The sequence below is a fragment of the Chelonoidis abingdonii genome, chromosome 6 (assembly GCF_003597395.2).
Source record: "Chelonoidis abingdonii isolate Lonesome George chromosome 6, CheloAbing_2.0, whole genome shotgun sequence".
NCBI classification, from domain to species: Eukaryota; Metazoa; Chordata; order Testudines; family Testudinidae; genus Chelonoidis; species Chelonoidis abingdonii.
Genome location: NC_133774.1, coordinates 53005528 through 53025059, shown reverse-complemented (window position 1 = coordinate 53025059; position 19532 = coordinate 53005528). Strand labels below are relative to the sequence as shown.

The 19532-nt window shown below is 40.8% G+C and overlaps 1 protein-coding gene across 2 annotated transcripts in view; it reads right to left on the bottom strand.

Annotated features, from left to right (window-relative positions):
* Positions 1-19532, bottom strand: part of RASGRF2 (Ras protein specific guanine nucleotide releasing factor 2) — a 241924-nt gene that overhangs the window by 107209 nt on the left and 115183 nt on the right. For both annotated transcript variants that reach the window (XM_032793920.2, XM_032793929.2), the window contains exons 13-15: positions 10779-10861; positions 8079-8327; positions 7416-7807 (exon numbers count right to left, since the gene is read on the bottom strand). In XM_032793920.2, coding sequence (XP_032649811.1) covers positions 7416-7807; positions 8079-8327; positions 10779-10861 — 724 coding nt within the window. The remainder of the gene's footprint in view (positions 1-7415; positions 7808-8078; positions 8328-10778; positions 10862-19532) is intronic.

Here is a 19532-nt window from a genome sequence, read left to right as displayed (position 1 = left end):
CCCTCCCTCTCCACTCCCCTCCTCCAAGGACACTAGGGGAGTGATTAAGAACTGGTTCAGAGGCAAGCAATATCGCCCTGAACCTACCCCAGAGAAGAGAAAGCTCGAGACCCAGAGAACATTACCGGCAATTTGCCACACCACCCACACTAATGTTTTCATCCCATTAGGCACTGGAAGCCCAACCCAAAATTCTACTTGGCTTCATTCATTGTGGGATAGCTACCCACAGTGCAGTTCTCCGTGCGTCAATGCAAGCCCTGCTTGTGAGGATGCGCTCTGTCAACACAATGAACGGAGTGTGGACATGCAAGATCGACTTGCTTAAATTGGAGGCTCGATGGCGACTTACATAAAGTCTTCAAAACTTTGTAGTGTAGATAAGGCCTAAACCTTGCTGTACTACACCACCTACCAACAACATTGCTTGAGAGCTTATTGTTTATTAATAATTGCTTAATAAACTTCCCCATAGTTGCTAACTTGTCAGTTTAAAAGATTTCATGTTAAACAATATGCTACTTTCTATAATGACAACTCCTTTGGTTAAAACTCCATTATATATCTCACTAAGGTGTTTATTTCAGCGATCTGTTTAACAGAGAGAAGAGCAGCAATCTGTGCAGTCATATTTTTGTTATTTTAGGTCTGGAAAATATTTTTATTGCCTCTTCTTTGATTTTGTCTGTTTCTTTTATTATATTGTGAAGAAATAACATAGGGCTACATTTTGCCTTGAATTATAACATCTGCAAGTAAAGTGTAGATAATGGAGACCCAAGGGCTGTAAGTCAGGGCAGAATTTGGTCTATACTGCATTCTTTTAAGCCAATTGTGAAACAAAATTATATTACTGTATTATCATGTCTTATATTTAGTTCAACAAAAAAATCAGAAAAGAAATAATTCATTTTGGCCTCAATTCGGTAAAGAATTTAAGCATATGCTTAACTCCCATTGATTTTAATGGGAGTTAAGCACATGCTTAAGCATTTTTTCTGAAAAGGAATGTTTTCTTAAATCAGGGATTATGTGTATAATTCCCCAATTACTGGGGTATCAAGACACCAATACTGAATCTATATAAAATAGGGTAACTGAATTATTTGGTTTAATTAGTTGTTAAATCATTTTTTGTGGGGGGAAAGGTTATTTACCAGTACAGTATCTGTTGTTCTTCAAGACATGTTGTGCACATATACATTCCACTGCAGGCATGGGTGTCAGGTGAACCATGGACTCGGGGAGGCTAGCCCTTGGCCCAGCCTGCTCCTTCTGCCCAGGGCCCTGTCCCTCCCGCCCACTTCCCCCGCCGGAGCCCAGAGCCCACCCCACCCAGTCCCGAGCCGCTAAAGCACCTCCAGCCCCAGAGTGCCAGGCAGGCAGCGTGCCCCCTCAACCCCAGCCCTGGAGACCCTGACTGCAGGTCGGCCCCCATTAGCCCAAGTCTGGGCCCTGGCCAAGGGGGAAGACTCACAGCAAAACTGTCACTGGTTGTCCTTTAATCCTTTCAGTGAGGCTACAAAAAGTTTGGGAGATGATCTGAACTACTTTGTGCAGTCCAGGTAAGAGGACAGAGCCTTCCACTCATCCAAAGTATGAAACACCTCTTCAGCTTTGCTAGAATGCTAGGTTTAAGAAAAAAACATTGGAACATGAATGGTCTCGATTCAAAGGTGGAACGCAGATACAACCTTAGGCATGAACTTAGGGTGTGGGCAAATGAAGTCCTTGTCTTTGTAAAATATCATGAAAGATGGGTTAGCTGTGAGAACCTCTTCATACAAGTAACTGCTGCTAAAAATGCTGTTTTCATCAATATCAATGATAAGGAAGTTGTTGCTAAAGGTTCAGAGGGGGAAATCCATTATAAAGAGGACACTATAGTCAAGTCCCATGAAGGCACTGGATCAGACAATGGAGAGTACATGTGGATGAGTCCCATTAAAAATCTAGATACAAAGGATGGGAAAAGACAGAAAAACATCTGGTGGTGGATATATCATGGATATATCACAGAGATGGAGGCTAAATGAACCCTCACAGAACTGATGGAGAGACCAGATGATTTCAAATGCCACAGGTAATCTAATTTCTGCACCATTTGGTGACAACTGATAAGATTCAGCCTAGACAGAGAACTTCTCCATTGTGCTACGTAAGTGGCTCTGGTGTCCTTTCTGCTTCTCATCAACATAGCCTGGATAATTTGGAAGCAAACTTTTTCCTCAATGCCCAGCCAGAGATCATCCACACCGTGAAGTGAAGTGATTGTAGTTTTGGGTGCAGTAAGTCACCTCAATCACAGGTAGACTTATGGCAGGTTGAACTGAGTCAATGCCTTGGCCAGGCTGGCATTATGAGGATGAAGATTGCCTTGACTCTTTTTAGCTTCCTGATCACCCTCAGATTTAGAGGAATGGCAAGAAATGCATTCAACAGAAGACTTGACCTGGGAAAAAGGAAAGAATCTGACAAAAGACAAGGGCTGCTATCTGCTCTGTAGCAGAATTTCCTGCATTTATTGTTCAGTTAGTTGCAAAAATATCTATTACTAAATAATCCCACTGATGAAAGATCTGGTGCAGAATGTCCTTGTTTATTGGCCACTCATAATGGCCTACAAAGTTTCTGTTGAGTGAATCTGTAATAGCATTCCTCCTCTGGGAAGGTGAAATGCCTTTAGCAAGACATGGTTCTTTATGAAGAACATAGGTGCATATGAAGATCCACAGGTGCATCTTTTCTTGGAATAACTGATTCTTACTCTTACTCCCCCTTGTTCAGATAAAACAAAGTGGTAGTGTTGTTGGTGAGTACTTGAACCATCTGGTTCTTGATGCCGATAACGAACATCTCTCATGCTCTCCAAATCGTCTGAACCTCCAATATGTTTATGTGGAACAAAACCTCCTAATGTTTACAAACTGCTGGAATCTGAAGTTGACCCAGATGGGGCTCCCAACCATTAGTGGATATTTCTGTGTCCAGCACCCACAGTTGGTTCTGGGTAAAGAATGTGAGCGAAGCCAAAGAGCAAAATTTAAGATGTCTGTACACTAATGCAAGGAGCCTAGTAACAAAATGAGGAACTGGAGCTACTGGTGCAGGAAGTGAAACCGAATATTATAGGGATAACAGAAACAGGGTGGAATAGTAGTCATGACTGGAGTACAGGGCATTAAAGGCTATGTGCTGTTTAGGAAAGATAGAAATAAAGGCAAAGGTGGTGGAGTAGCATTGTACATTAATGATGAGGTTAACTGTAAAGAAATAAGAAGTGATGGAATGGACAAGACAGAGTCTGTCTGGGCAAAAATCACACTGGGAAAGAAAGCTACTAGAGCCTCCCCTGAGATAGTGCTTGGGGTGTGCTACAGACCGCCAGGATCTGATTTGGACATGGATAGAGACCTCTTTAATGTTTTTAATGAAGTAAACACTAATGGCAAATGTGTAATCATGGGAGACTTTAACTTCCCAAATATAGACTGGAGGACAAGTGCTAGCAAGAATAATAGGGCTCAGATTTTTCTGGATGTGATAGCAGATGGATTTCTTCAGCAGGTAGTTGAAGAACCAACAAGAGGGGATGCCATTTTAGATTTGGTTTTGGTGAGCAGTGAGGACCTCATAGAAGAAATGGTGGTAGGGGACAACCTTCGTTCGAGTGATCATGAGCTGATTCAAATTTCAAGTCTAAACTTCCTGATGGCCAGTTTTAATCCATTTGTCTGTGTCCACACTGGTAAAGAGCTTTAAATAATTCTCTCCCTCGCCGTATTATCCTCTCGATGTATTTATAGAGCAATCACATTTCCCTCAGTCTCTCATTGTAAGCTGAACAAGCCAAGCTCTTGAGTCCTCCTTTCATAAGACAGTTTTTTCCATTCACTCAAATCATCCTGTAGCTCTTCTTGTACCTGTTCCAGTTGAATTCATCCTCTTAAACACGGAGAGACCTGAACTGCAACACAGTTATTCCAGATGGTCTCACCACTTGCCTTTATATATGCTATTCCTGTATCTCTAATGGAAAACCTCACCTGATCCATCCAGACCACATTAGCTTTCACACAGCAAAGTCACATTGCGGTCAATCATCCTGTGCTCAACCAAGTCCAAGGTCCTTCTCCTCCTCTGTTACTTTAAGTGATGGTTCCAGTTTATAAAGAAAAAAAAATCTTGTATTAATCCCTAAAGTGCATGACCTGCACTTTTCACTATTTACATTTGCATCCTAGTACTATATCCAGTTTACAAGGTCATCCAGATCTTCCTGTAGGATATCCAGTCCCATCGTATTGCAGATCTCCTGCTTCATGTCACGCAAACTTTATGGCACATTCCACTTTTTGTGTCAAGGTCAGTGTGATGGGGGGTGCCGGGCTTGACCTCTCGTGGAGGCACACAGCGGCCACTCTGCTCCAGAGCCCAGGAATTAGCCGGCAATCCTGCGGTCTGTGTCCGACTGACGGGCAAAGCTCAGGCCCTCTGGCAGGGCTAAGCATAACACACGAGGTGCCGGTTCCGATGCATAGACTCATGACTCAGATCAGAAAGGACCATATGATCATCTAGTTCTGACCTCCTGCGCAAAGCAGGCCCAGAACCCTAAACCATCACACTCATAACAAACCCCTAACCTATGTCCGAGTATTGAAGTCTTCAAATTGTGTGTTGATAGACCTAAGCTGCAGAGAATCCCCAGCAAGTGACCCATGCCCATGCGCAGAGGAAGCGAAACCTAGGGCCTCTGCCAACTGCCCGAGGAAATCCTTCCCGACCCCAAATATGGTGATCAGCAAACCTGAGCATTGGGCAAGACTCACTGCTAGACTCAGAAAGAATCCTGCAGTAACTCAGATCCCATCCACTACAATGGTCGTACTGAAAGGTGAACTGTCAGGCTGGAGGGAGGTTACTAGTGGAGTTCCTCAGGGATCAGTTTTGGGACCAATCTTATTTATCTTTTTATTACTGACCTTGGCACAAAAAAGTGGGAATGTGCTAATAAAGTTTTGCGGATGACACAAAGCTGGGAGGTATTGCCAATACAGAGAAGGACCGGGATATCATACAGGAAGATCTGGATGACCTTGTAAACTGGAGTAATAGTAATAGGATGAAATTTAATAGTGAAAAGTGCAAGGTCATGCATTTAGGGATTAATAACAAGAACTATTGTTATAAGCTGGGGATGCATCAGTTGGAAGTAACAGAGGAGGAGAAGGACCTCGGGTATTGGTTGATCACAGATGACTATGAGCCGCCAATGTGATATGGCTGTGAAAAAAGCTAATGCGGTCTTTGGATGCATCAGGTGAGGTATTTCCAGTAGAGATAAGGAGGTGTTAGTACCGTTATACAAGGCACTGGTGAGACCTCATCTGGAATACTGTGTGCAGTTCTGGTCTCCCATGTTTAAGAAGGATGAATTCAAACTGGAACAGGTACAGAGAAGGGCTACTAGGATGATCCGAGGAATGGAAAACCTGTCTTATGAAAGGAGACTCAAAGAGCTTGGCTTGTTTAGCCTAACCAAAAGAAGGCTGAGGGGAGATATGATTGCTCTCTATAAATATATCAGAGGAATAAATACCAGGGAGGGAGAGGAATTATTTAAGCTCAGTACCAATGTGGACACAAGAACAAATGGATATAAACTGGCCTTTCAGGAAGTTTAGACTTGAAATTAGACGAAGGTTTCTAACCATCAGAGGATTGAAGTTCTGGAATAGCCTTCCAAGGGGAGCAGTGGAGGCAAAAGACATATCTGGCTTAACGACTAAGCTTGATAAATTTATGGAGGGAATGGTATGCTAGCCTAATTTTGGCAATTAATTGATCTTTAACTATTAGCGGTAAATATGCCCAATGGCCTGTGATCGGACACTAGATAGGGTGGGATCTGAGTTACTATAGAGAATTCTTTCTTGGGTGTCTGGCTGGTGAGTCTTGCCCACATGCTCAGGGTTTAGCTGATCATCATATTTGGGGTCGGGAAAAAATTTCCCTCTAGGGCAGATTGGCATAGGCACTTGGGGGGTTTTCGCCTTCCTCTGCAGCATGGGGCATGGGTCACGGGTCACTTGCTGGAGGATTCTCTGTACCTTGAAGTCTTTAAACCACAAGTTGAGGACTTCAATAGCTCAGATATAGGTCAGGGGTTTGTTACAGGAGTGGGTGGGTGAGATTCTGTGGCCTGGATTGTGCAGGAGGTCCAACTAGATGATCATAATGGTCCCTTCTGACCTTAAAGTCTATAAGTCTATAGGGAGTAACACTGGTTTCATGGCTCATTACAACCATCTGTAACATATACCTGTCTGCTAACCTTTAGTGGCCTATTTCAAACCACTTTTGCATAACAATCTAACTTGTATTGCCCACTCCATCTCAAGTGATCTCCTACAACACGTGTTACCCCTTATTCTTAACTATCTGTCATAACTTGTACTCAGATCAGACTCTCTGATTTCTTTTGCCAGACTTAAAGAACTGTATAGATCGAAAGCTTGTCTTTTCCTCTATCAGAAGTTGGTCCAATAAAGAGTATCACCTTACCTATCTTGTCTCTCTTAAGCTATACTAGAACTAACATTAAAGTGAACTATAACTATATACAATAAGAGAAACTCTTTCTTAAAGCTGGCTAACAGAAGCTCAAGTCCTATGCAAAGCTTCAACTCCCGCCACAGGCAATAAGAAGAAACTGAGAAGGCGGCAGTGGCTATGCCCCTTTTTATGCCCTTGGCTCTGCATATGAGGCCAACACATGCACTGCCTAATGGTAATTCTGGCAAAAGTCTCTGACTTGAGTGCATTAGGTGCACATATACCTGCAGTGGAAAATATATGTGCACAAACACTCAAAGCAGAGCTAACCTTATCAAGAAGACTTGTCAAAGTAGATGAGTTCTTTACATTGCTCAGAACCCTTCTTTTTTAAGTGAATACTTTACAAGTCGTATCACAAAGGGAGCACATCTTACAACATTTACTTCAAGAAGGTACAAGGGAAGGTTCCATTAACTAATTTCTGTTTCTTTTGGCACACAGGATAGTTGAAGTCTTTCCCCTCAATCCCATTTACTCTTCTCCCTGTTCTTTGAAGGGCCATTGTTGGTGTGTTCCATTCTGCCACATTGCTATTCCTAGGGTGACGTCAGATGCAAAAACAGTGGAGCACTGGGAATTTGAACAAAGCATCTACTACAACTAAAATAAGGATATGAGTACTTGATTACTGAAAAATGTTTTCAAGGGTCAAAAAGGAACTACTTTACTAAGCAGTGGGAAACATTTACTGTAGCCCAGATACTGGGTTGCAGTCATCTGCTAAGTGTTCAGTTTATATTAGTGACTACTATATTTGCCAATTTAATACTCAATATACTGCAGTTATATAATACCTCTTCTAATGCTTCTTCTTAGCTTGTTACACAGATCAATGCGAGGATTCTCTAAATTCTCTTCTATGGATCCAGGACTTTGTTCGGGGGAGGAGGGGCCCTTGCTGAGGTCCAGTGGTACTTTTCTAGCAGTGGGTGGTGGGGATGTGGCTGGGCTGTAAGTTGAGGTAGGACTGCTGGCAACGGAGGAAGCAGAGAGATCTAAAGCCCCTATTCTTGAGTTCAGTGGTGAATTAGTCAATGAGAGTTTTCTGGTTTTGACAGGTGAGGAAGTTCTAGAGAGTGACAGTGGGGGAGGAGATGAGAATTTGCGACAAAGATGTGGTGACTTCCCATCAGCCAGGTGTTCTCCTCTGTTGTTTTGACTGGTAGCAAAAAACAATTCCAAAGACCTAAGAGTAAGACACAAAAGAAGCAAAACTAATTTTAGTGAGTACAAACAGATTTAATGAAAAACATTCACAAATGTGCTCTATGTGAACAACATATTTATATTATTTGCTCCTGAAGGCCAGGGCATAAAACTAAAATATATTTATACATCATGTATTGTTAAAAAAAAAAAAGTTCCAGTCCCCCAAACCACCGCTACTTCTTACTATTTACATGGTAGGAAAGGACTATTCTAACAATAATCTCATGACAGAAGAAGAAAGAGTTTACCTGACTGGAATGGAAGTGAAAGGCCTTTTGTATATATCTGAGAGTTTCTCCAGTACAACAGCTGCAGTAGTAAATATGCGGTAAGTATGCAGAAAAGTATTAAGAAAATCAATACTAAGAAAGCGCAAGTCTGTTAATCTCTCCAAGAGGCGTTCCACACTTGCATAACGAATTTGGGGCACTTTGCAGGAATTTAATGTTTTGCTGAAGCAGATATCAATGTCATCTCTATGAAGACGAGCATCAGATCTACATAATAAATTATAAGAACAAGTTTCAAAAAAGTAGATTCTTTACTGTCCTGTTCTCATAAACAGATAGCTAAGGGTTAATGTCTCTTTCACCTGTAAAGGGTTAACAAACAGTGAACCGGAACATCTGACCAGAGGACCAATCAGGAGACAAGGTACTTTCAAATCTGAGTGGAGGGAAGCTTTTTCTTGTGCTCTTTGTTCTCTGTCCGTGTTCTCTCTGGGGTCTGAGAGGGACCAGACGTAAGCAGATTCCTCCAATCTTTCTGAAAAAATCTCTTCTGTTCTAATTCTAGTAAGTATCAGGACAAAGGCGGCTTTAGTCTTTTTTATTGTTTTTCTTTATTTGCAAATGTGTAGTTTGCTGGAAGTATTTTAATTTGTATTGTGCTGGGGAGGGAGGTTTTCTTTCTAGTGTCTATAAGCTGAAAGACCCTGTAATATTCCATCTTGAATTTACAGTGATTATCTTTACTCTTCTTGCTTTTATTAAAAGTTTTTCTCTTTAAAAGACCTGATTGATTTTTCCCCTGGTTAAGGCTCAAAGGAAATTGAGTCGGTACTCACCAGGACATTGGTGGGAGGGAGGGGTAGAGGTGGAATTCCTCTGTGTTTTAAGATTCAAGGAGTTGAATCATAGTGATCTTCCAGGGTAACCCAGGGAGGGGAAGTTTGGAAGAGGCAACGGTGAAGGAAAGGGTTTACTTTCCTTGTGTCAGGATCCAGGGGATCTGGGTCTTGGGGTCCCCAGGGAAGGTTTTGGGGAGACCAGAGTTTATCAGGCACTCCAAGTCCTGATTGGTGGCAGCTATCAGATCTAAGCTGGCAATTAAGCTTAGGGGGATTCATGCCGGTACCCCATCTTTTGGACGCTAAGGTTCAGAGTGGGGCTAGATACCATGACACCTGTAAATATATAATTTCTAATGCACCCTTCACCATAGATTCAATTCAGCTATACTGTATTTTCTGGGTTTCTAACATTACAGGAAAATATGTAAGCTAAAAAATGCTTTCATTACATTTCATTTGCAGGAGAGAGGAGTAGACTAAGCTGAGTGTTCCTTTAAAAACATTGGCTGATCTTTTCTGCAGCACTTTTGGTTCTCTTAGGACCCACAGTCAAGATATTCCACCTAACTTCCTCCCTGCATTAAACGGAAAACACAGTTTTTCTTTGTTAGGCTCTTACTGAAGTGGCAGAGAAATTGTTTAATTCATCAAGTGCAGACATCTGAAACAATAACACACTTTAAAAATCAGTACACTTGCAAAGTCAAATAGAGAGGAGACAAAATCTCTGAAACATGATATTGACCTCAGGTATGTTGGTATTATCCTATCAGGCTTGTTCAGAATGTGAGTTCTTTGGGATGGGGACTATGTCATTCTTTATTTTTCATAAAGTGCTGACCACACTGTCAACACTAAATAGGTAACAGTAATGTTTGTATTGCAGAATCATTAAACAAAATCAAAATAAGAAAAAAGTCAATTACTTCTAGACAGTAAAGAAAAAGTGTCAGACCTAATATTGATCCTCCTGATATGTACCAAAGAGAGAGACCCATATGCTCTCCTTTGTATACATTAAGGTGCAGAAAGGGAGAGCAACACTGATATAAGGTGCTACCGAGAGAACTGTTGGTACAATGTAGGCCCAGAAGGAGAAATGACCCAGTGGCAATCAAAGTCACAAAGGACTACTGGTATTCTGTTCTATTTCTTAACATTTATAGTGGATAAAGGTAAATAATGTACATGTGAAAGAGTAAGGGAACTCAGAGGTACTCCTATGTTATGATTTTGAAATCAAGTACTGAAAATTGCTACCTATAAATAAAAGTGACATTTGTAGGAAAAATAAATGATGAAAAGAGAGTGCTGGGAGAGGGGAACAAGGGGGATGTGTATTTCTAATTAATAATGTTACCTTGATGCAACCAGTTAAATTTATGGCATCTCAAAGATGGGCACAGCAAGGAAAAGAAAAATTTTAGCTGCTATAATGAAGTACTTTGACAAACTGTACCTGTTTGTACTTGCCTAAATTTTGCACACATTTTAAAATCTAATTAATAAAATCATGAGCAGTATCACAGAGAATAAATATTCCCGGTATGATAATACTTCAAAGCTAACAATTTTACATTTATTCATCTGAAGGAACAAGAATGCACACAACTACAGAAATACTTGAAAGTAAGAGCTTTTCTGAATACTAGTCTGTACTGTCCATCCCAAGTCTGAAAAAATCATGAGTCAGGTCCCCCCTAAAATCATAAGCTTTTAAAATGGTATATATTTTGGAATGTAGGATTAATCCCATTCAACAAAACTGTACAAAAGGTTACATTTCAAAAGTTTCAATCTTTCCATCATGTTAAGCTTTCAATAATAAAAAAAAACACCTTACATCATTCCCCTGTAAAAAGTTTGTTGCACTTACTTGATCATATGTGGCACAGTGACTTTAGAGTTTTCTTCAAACACTATAGTCATTAAACCATTGCATCTTATATTGTCAACACACTGTGAAAACGAAAGTCAAGAATCATTAAAAAGAAAACAATGTAAAAAGAATATAGTTTCACGTTTTCCTTCATCGCTATAATCCTAAAACATTGTGCTCAGAGGGTGTGAACAGATAGCTAAAATAGATTTTTTAAAAATAAATAAAGTTAACAGCAATGAAGAAGAAACTACAATGGACAGGATTCTCCAGTCTGCCCTGACAAGTTCACTTTGCACCACTGATGCATTAAAATCAACGGATCTACTTCAAAGTACACAAACTGATGAACTGGTCTACACAGTTTGATAAGCTAAAACTGTTTTTAAACTGCAAATGAAGTTGCTTTGATTTAACAAGATTAAAACACCTCCAACTTGTACTCTGTGGTATTTTTAAGATCAATAAACCTCCGTATATTACAAGGAAATTAGAAAGATTTATAGACATGCTTGGCAAGATCCTCAGCCCTCCTCTGAGCTCTTTATGCTGAGTAAGAGGGCCAGAATGATGTAAACTGGCTCTATAAGCCTTAGATCCAGCCACGGGCAAATTCCCCCAGTGCAGGCACTAAGAAAGACAGTTGTTATGGCTATCTTCTAAAGACTCCCTTGCAAATCCTAGCACAAAGGGTGTGCTGGGATTGGGGCTGGGGGCAGGAAGGGTATGACTGGGTTTGAGCTGCAGCACATGGCGCTGCAGAAATTCTGGGCACTGCTGCAACCCAAAGAGTAGTCCAGAGAAGCTGCTGTAATTTAGACCCCAGAGCTGTCTAAATTATGCAGCCCAGGATCAGAAGGACACAAAGGTGGCTTAAAGGCAGCATACCCAACTTCCCTCTGGGTTTCCTCTCTAAGAGGTGCAGCTCAGAATCTCACCCACAGAGTATAATTTCTGAGGCGCCCTTAAGCCAAAAATAAATGACAAACTTTGTAGCGATTTCTTAAAGAAACTTTAAGGGCTGCAGCTAGTGCCTGTCCCTTATAAGATCCATCACCACAGACTTTAAAAGGTTTGGGCATAGAAATTACAGGGCTGATGAAATATCCATGGAAGTCAGTGGAGATATTCCCACTGGATTAGGCTTGCAATGACTACTAACTATAAGCTCCACATGGACCTCCTGTTTTTAATTGTATTCATCTAGTGCCATAAGTATATATATATTACTCCTTCATGGTAATATATATTGAACTGAATGGAAGCACAATGAATAGAAGTATTGGCTTTGAAACATCTTATAACAAATGGCCTGTGTTATGCAGGAGGTCAGACTAGATGATAATAATGGTGTTATCTGGCCTTAAAATCTATTAATACCAAATCCACATATGTATAAACTGCATTATTTGTATATTAGTTTTTTGTTGTGATTTGAAAAGTTCATCTACAGGGTTTAATCCAGTCAACGTTTTGGTACTGGTTTTATCAAATGGGTTATTCAAAATACAAAAATACAATATATTTAATGGAAGTAACCATTTTTTTCCTGTCCAGATTAGCATGAGTTGGGAGCGTTGCAGCAACTGCCTTTTTAGCTCCTGCGGTGAAAGTGCCTCATGCAATTCATCCATGGCCCCTCTAGCCAATTAAGGAGTGGTATTGACAGTCTCCACAGGTAGACACGTCCAGTCCTTAGCTAAAAAGATGACAGCTGTGATGTAGGCAGTGCTGGATTTACAGGTGGGCAACATGGGCGACCGTCCAGGGTGCCATGGTCAAGAGGCAAGGAACAGGGCAGGCTTGAGGCGCAAGGTCACAGAAGGGAATTTGAAGCAATGGTTGGGGGAGAGGCAGTGGGGGCCAGGGGCAATGGAGGGAAGCCTGGGGAGGCAGCAGGGGCCGGGGCAATGGGGAGATGATGGGGAGGTAGCAGGGAGGCAGGGGCAATGGGGGGGCCTGGGAAGGCAGCGGGGGGTCAGGAACAATGGGGGGAGCCCAGGAAGGCAGTAGGCACCAGGGGCACAAAAACACAAATTCTCCCAGGGCACCATTTTTCCTAAGCCTGGTCCTGGATATATGACCATAAGGCAAGAGATTCAGTAATTAACACAAGGAAAAGGGCAGTATTCCTCAGCACTAACAAAGATGCAGGCGGAAATAGCACGTTTTAACATGGCATATTTTTCATGAGAAGAATTTGTTTCATAAAATGTTGTACAAAATTAATTTCTCTGTGATTACTACACTACCTATGATCACTGGGAACCAGGCAAGGAAAAAACACAAACAGAACTTGAATAACAAACTGAAACAAATAATCTTATGCCACTTGCATGTCAAAAATATACAGTAAATTGATATGCTACTAACTCTAAGGGTAAAATCCTGGCACACTGAAGTCATTGGGAGTCTTTCCATTGACTTTAATGGGATCAAGATTTCATGCTAAATATTTTATCAAAATTCTGAACAAATCACAAGCCTCCAATTCTGATTTAACATTCACAGATTTCATAACACTAGAATACTGAAGGAGCTAACAGAAGAGGTATCTGAGCCTCTAGCTATTGTATTTGGAAAATCATGGGAGACAGGAGAGAATCCAGAAGACTGGAGAAGGACAAACATAGTGCCCATCTACAAAAAGGGAAATAAAAACAATCCAGGAAACTACAGACCAGTTAGTTTAACTTCTGTTTCAGGGAAGATAATGGAGCAAGTAATTAAGGAAATCATCTGCAAAAACTTGGAAGGTGGTAAGGAAGGCGGGAAGCCCTGATTTGAAAGAATATCCAAGTCAACCATCTGATAGTTCTTTGATAGGATAAGAGTTGTGAACAGGGAGTAAGCGTGAATGTGGTATACTCTCACTTAGTAGGCCTTGATGGTTCGCAATGATAGTGTAGATAGAACCTAGCAACTACAATTAGACTGGCTACTAATATAGGAGGGCATAACTGGCTGGTAACAGTACTCGAGATGTTATTATGGTTCAATCCGAGCTGAAGGTAAGACAAGTGGGTGTCCGCAGGGGTCTGTTTTGGACCCGGCTCTGTCACTTCTTCATCAATGATTAGATATTGGATTACGAAAGTACGCTAACTAAGTTTCGGACAATACCAAACGGGGGATGCAACTGCTTGTGGAGATATGAAAATTCAAAAGACTTGGGGACAAATTGGAGAAATGTGAAATAAACAGAATTGCATAGCAAAGACAAAGCAAGTTCATATAGGAACGGAAGATCAGTTTACACTATCAGAAGGGAAGAACTGTCTAGGAAGGAGTTGGAAAGGGATGTAAAGGGGGGCATTAAGTTATGTGGATACAACCAAATATGGTCAATGTAATGATTGTGAAACAGCAAATGTTTCGGGGATGCTTAACAGGTGTTTGTGAGCAAGACACGAGAATTACTTCGCTCACTTTGCACTGGTCAGCTGCTATCGCTGGAGTAATGGTCCCGTTTGGACACTGCATTTCAGAAAGATGGGAGAAATTGAAGAGGTCAAAGCAAGAGCGACAGAATGATTAAAGCAGCAGAGATCCTGTGCACTTATACGATCAGACATTTGGAGTATGAGCTTTCGTGGTGAATACCACACTTCGTCAGGATGCAGTGGAAGATTTCCAGGGGCAGGTATATTATGCTAGCAGCAAGCTAGGATAACGATTAGATTCAAGTCGAGGGAGCTGAGGCCCTTTAAGTAGAGGTAGTGAAAAACAAGGAAGGAGAAACTGTTCTGTATGGCACTTCAAAGTTCTTCTGTCCAGAGCTTGGTGTCAAATTTCAGTGAACGAGCTCGCAGTTTCTCTTTGAAGTCTGTACTAAGTTTTTTTGCGTCAGTGATGGCCACCTTAAGTCTGCTTGTGGCAGGAGGTTGAATGCTCTCTCTACAGTGTTGTTATATTGCTCCATATTGATTAGTGTCCATTTACCTTTTCGCTAGGACTGTCCAGCTGGCCGAGTACATACAGAGGGATTGGTCATATGATGGCGCTATTACATTGTGACGTGGATGAATTAACCGGATGGTATGGCTGATGTTAGTCCTTGATTGGTGTCCACAGTGTTATGTGGCAGAGTTGGCCATTGAGTTTTACGGATTGTTCTGAGTCGAGCTAGCTATGTGGTTGGAGATTGCGGGTGAGAATAGTTTCAGTGGTAGTGCTGTCTTGGCAAGGATTGCCTGCACCAAAACCTGTGAAGTGTGGATCATTTCAGATGTGAGATCCTATATGTTGGAAGGGTTTCAGCTGGGGCTAGTAGTGATGCCATGGTCTGTTGGTTCTTCTTGCTGTCTTGATATGAAGGTTCTGCGGTCACTCTGGCTCTGTGATCTTTTCTAATTCCTCGTGGGGTATTGTGTTTTGAGAAAGCTTGGGGAGATTGTAGGTGTGTCTCTGTATGAGGTTGAGAGATCGTGTACTCATGCTTGGCTGTAGACATGTGATCGTTGATGTGCCCGGATGGAAGCTGAGGCATAGGCGATAGCGGGTCGTAGGTTTCGTATATGAGTGTTAATGGTACCATCTATTTGCCGTGGTGCTAGAAAGTGGACTCCCGTTAATTGTCAGGCTGATGATGTGGGGGAGAGTGTTGAACGTGTGGATTTTTCTAGGTCTCTCCCATGGTCCAGTGGAAGGATGTCATCCTAATGGCTAGGGTGAAGGGCGTGAGTGACGAGACTGAGGAAGCGTTGTTAGTCAGCCATAAAATATTGCGTATTGTGGGCATGCGGTGCCATTGGCAGTGCCACTGATCTGGAGAGATATATATTGTCATTCACTGAAAATAGTTGTGTGCTGAGTATTAAAGGCCAGACTCAGCAGCCAGTTTGCTGTGCGATTATCAGGATACTGTTCCTACAGCTATGTATTCATCTGTGTGTGGGATGTTGTGTAGAGAGCCTCTACATAAGGCTTAAACTGGCAGCAAGGAGTTTGTGGACTTAGAAAAAGTCCTATGCAGAGTGGTTAAACAGGGAATAAATTGTTAGGCGAGGTTGTGGAATTTCCACTTGAGCTTTAGAGAGGTTAGATAAATGGTATCAGGATGGTCTAACAGTATTTAGTCTGCCATGAGGCAGGGGACGGCCTGAAGCTTGAGGTCCCTTCCAGTCCTAGAATCTATGAATCTATGAATCTGTAATTGTATTCTTGTAATGGCTCTAAAGTCAAAAGTCAATGATGACACTGTCAAACTAAGATGAATATGTACAAATTCTGAAGTGATGTTTTTTTCCCATTACAGTAATAAAACTCAGTACAAACTTGGGACATAATTCTGTCCTAGTTTCACCAGTCAGTGCAGTTAATCCAAATTTATCCTGAGGTAATAGCTGAATTTGTCCCTTTATATCAAATTCTGCTAGCTTTACTCACTTGATTCCCTTCAATGGGACTCATATAAGCAAGGCAAGCTCAGTATAGTACTAAAGCACACTCTCAATTATAAAGCGCCATTTCCATATTGTTGCAACAAGTGCTTGGCTTTATGCAAGTTCTAGTATCACCAACACATTTTCATCAAAGCCCAAGTCCAGTTATAACTAGAACTTTCTAAGTTTTTCTACTCCTAGAATCAGGAACCTCCATTTCATTTCAGCCTTTATCTGTGATGGACCATTACCATAATCCTACTATTAATTTATTATTGTTATTATTATAAATTATTATTTAGGAAGGACATTTGTTATATAAAGCTTGGCAGTGATGGTTATGTATAGTTACAGTTGTCATAGTCTTTGACTTAGCCCTTCTAGCAAAAATTTGCAAGATGTCTTTGGACATTCTCTTGAGATATATAAAAATGTAGGGAAAAATCTTGGAATGTTTACTTCAGCACAAAGGCAAAGTAGGGAAGAATAAGCTATATTTAAACTCTTTCTCTTCCTGAGGATACAGAAGTTGGGAAAGACCCATCAGTTAAATAAGCTCTTCAACTCCACAAAAAGAAGTCTGAAAACAAATTAATGGATCTCATTATTTCCACATAGGCACAAACTGGGTAGAACAAGATTTTAAATATTACAGTTGTCGCTCTTTCAGAGTCTTGGTAGCCTGGGTTCACCACCCAGACTGTCAAAACAGGACAGGAGAGGGCAATGCTATAAATAAAAAAACTATGCCTTAAAATACACCGTTGAGAAAAAACACAAAGACACCAATGCTTCAGATCAGTGCTGGCTGAAGTAAAAGGTAAAAATATATGGCTAAGAGTTCTCACCACAAATACTGTATGTGAAAGTTATTTAATGATGCAAAGAATTAGGAACGGTTGTTGATGTGGAAGGAATGAATTTTTCTTCCTGATTCTGTGATTCCTAAGACATGTGATTGCTAATTATTTGCTCAGTAACTTGACCATGGCAACAGTAGAGCGGATAACTATATAACAATCATAGCAATGGCATTTGCCAACAACTCATTTCCTCATACTTGCTCTTCATTCTCAATATATTTTGATTTTCTTTATTTGTTGATACTGGAAGGTCATCCAATCACTAAGTGAAAAGTAAAATTCAGGGTGTAAATTTAAAGTTGTGTGTGTGCATTTGCACACCTTATTTATAAGTGCAATACCCATGATTATGCACACAATTAGACTAATCATGTACACTAAGGGCAACTCAGTATAAAATTGCTCATTTGAATACCAAGCTCTGCACATTTTTGCACACCTAATTAATTGCACACATCTGAAATAATAAGATTCTTATTGTTTACTCTTTCTGTTAGTATGGCCCCTATGCCCTCCTTCAGAGTAGTAGAAGTGGGTTAAGAGGAAAAAGCACTTATGGACAGTTTAGTCAATAATTGTCTACTATAAGGTTTCTATGCAGCTGGTTCTGAGCCCCCTCAGAGACAAGCAACTGGGCAAGAAGCCCTACTAGTCTGATCTGATTTGGCAATTCTTATTTAATTTTCATCCTAAAACTTGTAACTTCGTGGGAGTTCCATGGCACTCTCCCTGGGCTCCTTTATTTATTATCTCTTTCACTACAGCAAACCAAAAAAATAAATATGAACGAGACAGGGCTGGCTCCAGGCACCAGCATTCCAAGCTGGTGCTTGGGGCGGCGATCTACAAGGGGCGGCAGTCCCTGTTGTTTTGCCTCCAAGCAGCGCGCCCGATTGCCGGCGGCGGGGGCAGTCCGTGTGTCCTTAGGGCAGCAGGCGCGTTTCTGCTGCGGCAGCAATTCGGAGGCAGCTTCTATGTTTAGCTGTCCAGAGCAGCTTCAGCTAAACATAGAAGCTGCTGCCGATTTGCAGCGGCTGCGGAAACGCGCCTGCCGCCCTAAGGGCACACGGACTGCCCCTGCCGTCTGTGGCGGCAATTCGCCACGCTGCTTGGGGCGGTGAAAACTGTAGAGCCGGCCCTGGAATGTGAGGTCCTGAGATTGCATTGCTGCTTTAAAGCAATTATACCAATCCCTGCAATGCATGTGATTTTTCACATGACGTCTTCTTGCTGCTACACAAAACTGCCATTGAAAGGATCTTTGAGTTTTAAACATTTGGCTCTTGAAATTGAAAAAAATAGGTCAATATTATAGCTATATATTTTTACTTTATCGTTATTCATCCAGTGCAAGAACTCTGGATAAAATTTTCAAAAGCACTTAAGTGACTTAGACATTTGGAAGTTTAAATGCCACTTGACTTTCAATGAGACCTAAGCTCCTAAGTCACATAGGTCTTTTCAAAATTTTATTTATCGTCTTATTTATTTTATTCCAAAACTGTTTATCCAGACCAAAACAATTCAGAGGGTTTCTTTTTTTTAAAGCAATTTCAAACATATTAAGCAGATTCACTTACCAGAAATGTTACTATAGGAGAACGTCAAATTCCAGACTGAAACTTGCCTTTACAGTGATTGCTAATCAATTATTCCTTGTGATTAACAGAGGGCTGAGAGAGCTCTAAGTCGGGATGATGGCACTAGTTCAAATTGCCATCTCAAATCTTTATATGTAATCATCAAAGGTAAATCCTATGGCTTCTGTTCAGATATGGTATAAGCAAGTGAAAACTCTTTTGCTGTGTATTCAACCTCTTCCCCTAAAAGGTTTCTAGCAATTCTTTAACTGGTTTCTAGCAATTCTAGATGTAGAAATATAATGCTCTTTTTAAACGATGTCCACACCATTAAAATATTTTAATGCTTTTTCATTTTCACTCATTCACAACAAAGTGAATCACCTGCAAGCTATCATATTTCTTATTTGTGTATTATATCTATTAATCTAATTGTCTTATCAATGTGGGGGGAAAACTAAATTAATCTTGTTCTCTTACTCTATGGAATATGATACATATACATAGCATGAGATGGAAATGGAATGGAGACATTTTCCTCCTGATTCAAGACTCACAAATAAATGATTTTTCATTTAGATTGCAGATAGCAGTACCTCAAATTAACAGGTCTGACTCTTCTTTTAAAATCAACAGAGAAGTCCACTCAGGTACTTATTAACAGCTGGTAAAAATGAATGCCAGTTATGTTACATGGGTTATTCATCTGCCTACTTCACATTCCTAACCACATTTCTTGCAAAACAGCTTTCTGCCGTACACTAATGAATCCGTATAAAGCAAAGTGTAAAATCTCTGTCAAAATAGGCAAAGACTTGTTTTCTTATGTATTCATCCTAATAAGTAAACCCTGGAAAAAAGCAAAAGCTCCTTGAGATTAGCTTGAAACACACAGCAACTGATATTATGGGTGAGAAACAAACA